The 2,266-nt window shown below is 57.3% G+C and overlaps 1 protein-coding gene across 2 annotated transcripts; it reads right to left on the minus strand.

Annotated features, from left to right (window-relative positions):
• Nucleotides 1-115: 115 nt before the first annotated feature.
• Nucleotides 116-2,266, minus strand: LOC106726715 (ral-GDS-related protein-like). 2 transcript variants are annotated; one of them, XM_014542628.1, is made up of 4 exons: nt 2,177-2,266; nt 1,721-1,824; nt 1,199-1,272; nt 116-193 (listed from the first exon to the last, which is right to left on the minus strand). In XM_014542628.1, the coding sequence occupies exons 1-4, from the start codon at nt 2,228-2,230 to the stop codon at nt 123-125; spliced, it is 303 nt and encodes a 100-aa protein (XP_014398114.1). In that variant the 5' UTR covers nt 2,231-2,266; the 3' UTR covers nt 116-122. The 2 variants fall into 2 exon arrangements, with proteins under 2 accessions (XP_014398114.1, XP_014398113.1); XM_014542627.1 differs by having other exon boundaries at nt 116-196.

Genomic DNA, 2,266 nt, shown 5'->3' on the forward strand with positions numbered 1-2,266 from the left:
TTCAGGTTCTGTGGGCACAGGAGGTGGGGCTGGAGGAAGAAGGCCTCCCTCTCTTGACTTGGAAGCCTCCAGCTGGGCGTACAGAGCCCCCTCCTATGACCCTAATCACCCCCCAGATAAGCTCACTCACCTTCTTGGGCAGCCTGGGCTTGGATCCAGGGACATAGACCATCAGAGAGGCATACCTGGAAGGCTGCTTCCACCAGGGTGGAGGACAGGGTCATTGAGGTCATGCTCACCTCACCCACTTCCCCCACCACCCCTTACCTCACACCCTGGCCCTCTGACCCAAGTCAGCTGGTACCAGTGCCACCCAGACTCCAGCATGCTCTGATTCTGGACGACTCCCAGCTACAACGCTCACTCGCTGTGTGTGACCTTAGGCCTGGGCCTGGCTCCCTGACCCGTTCCCTGCTCTGGAAAGTGGGAGACCTCCACCGAGCTCACAGGTTCTCCTGAGGACTCAGTGTCATTCCTGTCACCATGGTTCTCACCCTCAGCCCTCCAGGTGGCACAGGGCAGGGAGCTCTGCACTGTCCTGTTCTGTCTTGAACTCCTGACCACCCTGTGAGGCCTGTAGCATGGGTGGTCACCCCTCCATGTCAATCACAAGGAGACTGACTGGCAGCGAGTGCTCTAGGGGCGCAGTGGGAAGTCTCAGAGAGCACACCCCTCTTGTCTCTGGTCAGACAGTAGGACCCGAGGCCAAGCAGCCCTTTTGTTCCCCTTTCCGTGGCAATCCCATGCAGGGCCCATCCTGGGCAGGAAGGGAGCTCCCCTTAGAGGTGTGGAGAAGACAGAAGTGGGAGCAGGGCCCTGGCATCCTGAGGACAGGCTGGGCTGGTTTGGGGAAGAAACCTCCCCCACCCACCCATTCACCCTACAGCCTGGAAGAAGCGAAGTGCAATTGGGAGGAACCAGCATGGAAGCCAGAGACCCGCTCAATGTGCCAGCTCTGCACCCCGTCCTGGAACAGCCTGTGTACCACCCTGTGTGCCATGACCGGGGCCTCCTGCCCTTGAAAGTGCCCCCCGAACCCTACCTGCCCAAGGACCAAACACATCCCTCTTCCGGGTAATTGGGACCAAGAAAGTGAACATTTTCAGAGAATCTTCAAGTGACCAAATCACAGCCGCATCCTGTGCAGTCCCCCCTTCCCTCATGCCCTCCTCTCTGCAGACCTCTTGGCTCCCTCTACCTTGATGAACTGTTCCCTGCTCAGTGAGTTGTTTTTCTTGCACGCACAGTTTTTTCATTGTAAGTGCCCGCTTCCTGAGTGGAGGGAAAGAGGAAAGACATGTTTAGGAAAGATGGGGGAGACTGATTAAAGGAAAATTCTTGTTGACAATGTTATGTTTCAAACTGCCTCGGGGTTCCTTCTGAGCAGCAGGTCTCCTTGAGACTGGGGCAGGGCTCTCATACTGGTAATTGGCCCCTCTCCATGTCTATGGAGCAGCTGTTTTAACCAGTTTGGATTTGAACTGGGCATACGGTTCAGGTGCTGAGAATCTCCCATTTGGCTCAATGCCGTCTCTGACAATGAAGGAAACTGACTCCTGAAGCAGAGGTAGTGGCCTGAGGTCCCAGGGAGCCTTAGACACCCCGCCCACCAGCCCAGTGCCTGTCCCCATGGTTGGCTGCCTCCCAGGAGGTGAGGGGACATTGGGAGACATTTGGGTGACACCTCCCCATGCCTCCTCTGATGGAGAGGCCTACGCACCTGGAAACTTTCCCCCATGTTTTTTTCATTCGATGGACAGCCACGCTCTCCAGAGCAGCCAGGATGGCATGCAGGGAGGAGAAATTTCTTAGGATTCTGCACTCCTGGGGAAGGGGAGACATGGGCTGTGAGGTGGGAGCTGCAGCTGGTGCTTCAATCCCCCTCGAATGACACCCCCTCCTGGTGGGACAGATGCTCAGGGAGGGCACGTTTAGCACCCAAAGACCAACTCTCAGAGCGAGGAGGATCCCAGCTCAACCCAAGGAAGGAGTCAGGTAGGAAGTGAGCCTCCCAACACCGGGACCTATGCATCATGGTCCACGAATCCCTGGCAGAGAGGACCTGGAGGCTGTGCTGGGGCTCAGACCTCAGGCCTCAGTCCTGAGAGCTGACCAAGCAGCAGAGGAATTTCTCAAGTCTCCGCATAGGGACGCTGCTGGGCCTCCCCTCACAGACCTTGGCCACCTTAATCCAGTGCTCCACCACTTTGGCCCTGTCCTGGGCCATCATGCTTGGGTCCCCAAGGCAGGTGGTGATCACACAGGT

The sequence above is a fragment of the Myotis brandtii genome, unplaced genomic scaffold (genome assembly GCF_000412655.1).
Source record: "Myotis brandtii unplaced genomic scaffold, ASM41265v1 scaffold3063, whole genome shotgun sequence".
Taxonomy (NCBI): Eukaryota; Metazoa; Chordata; class Mammalia; order Chiroptera; family Vespertilionidae; genus Myotis; species Myotis brandtii.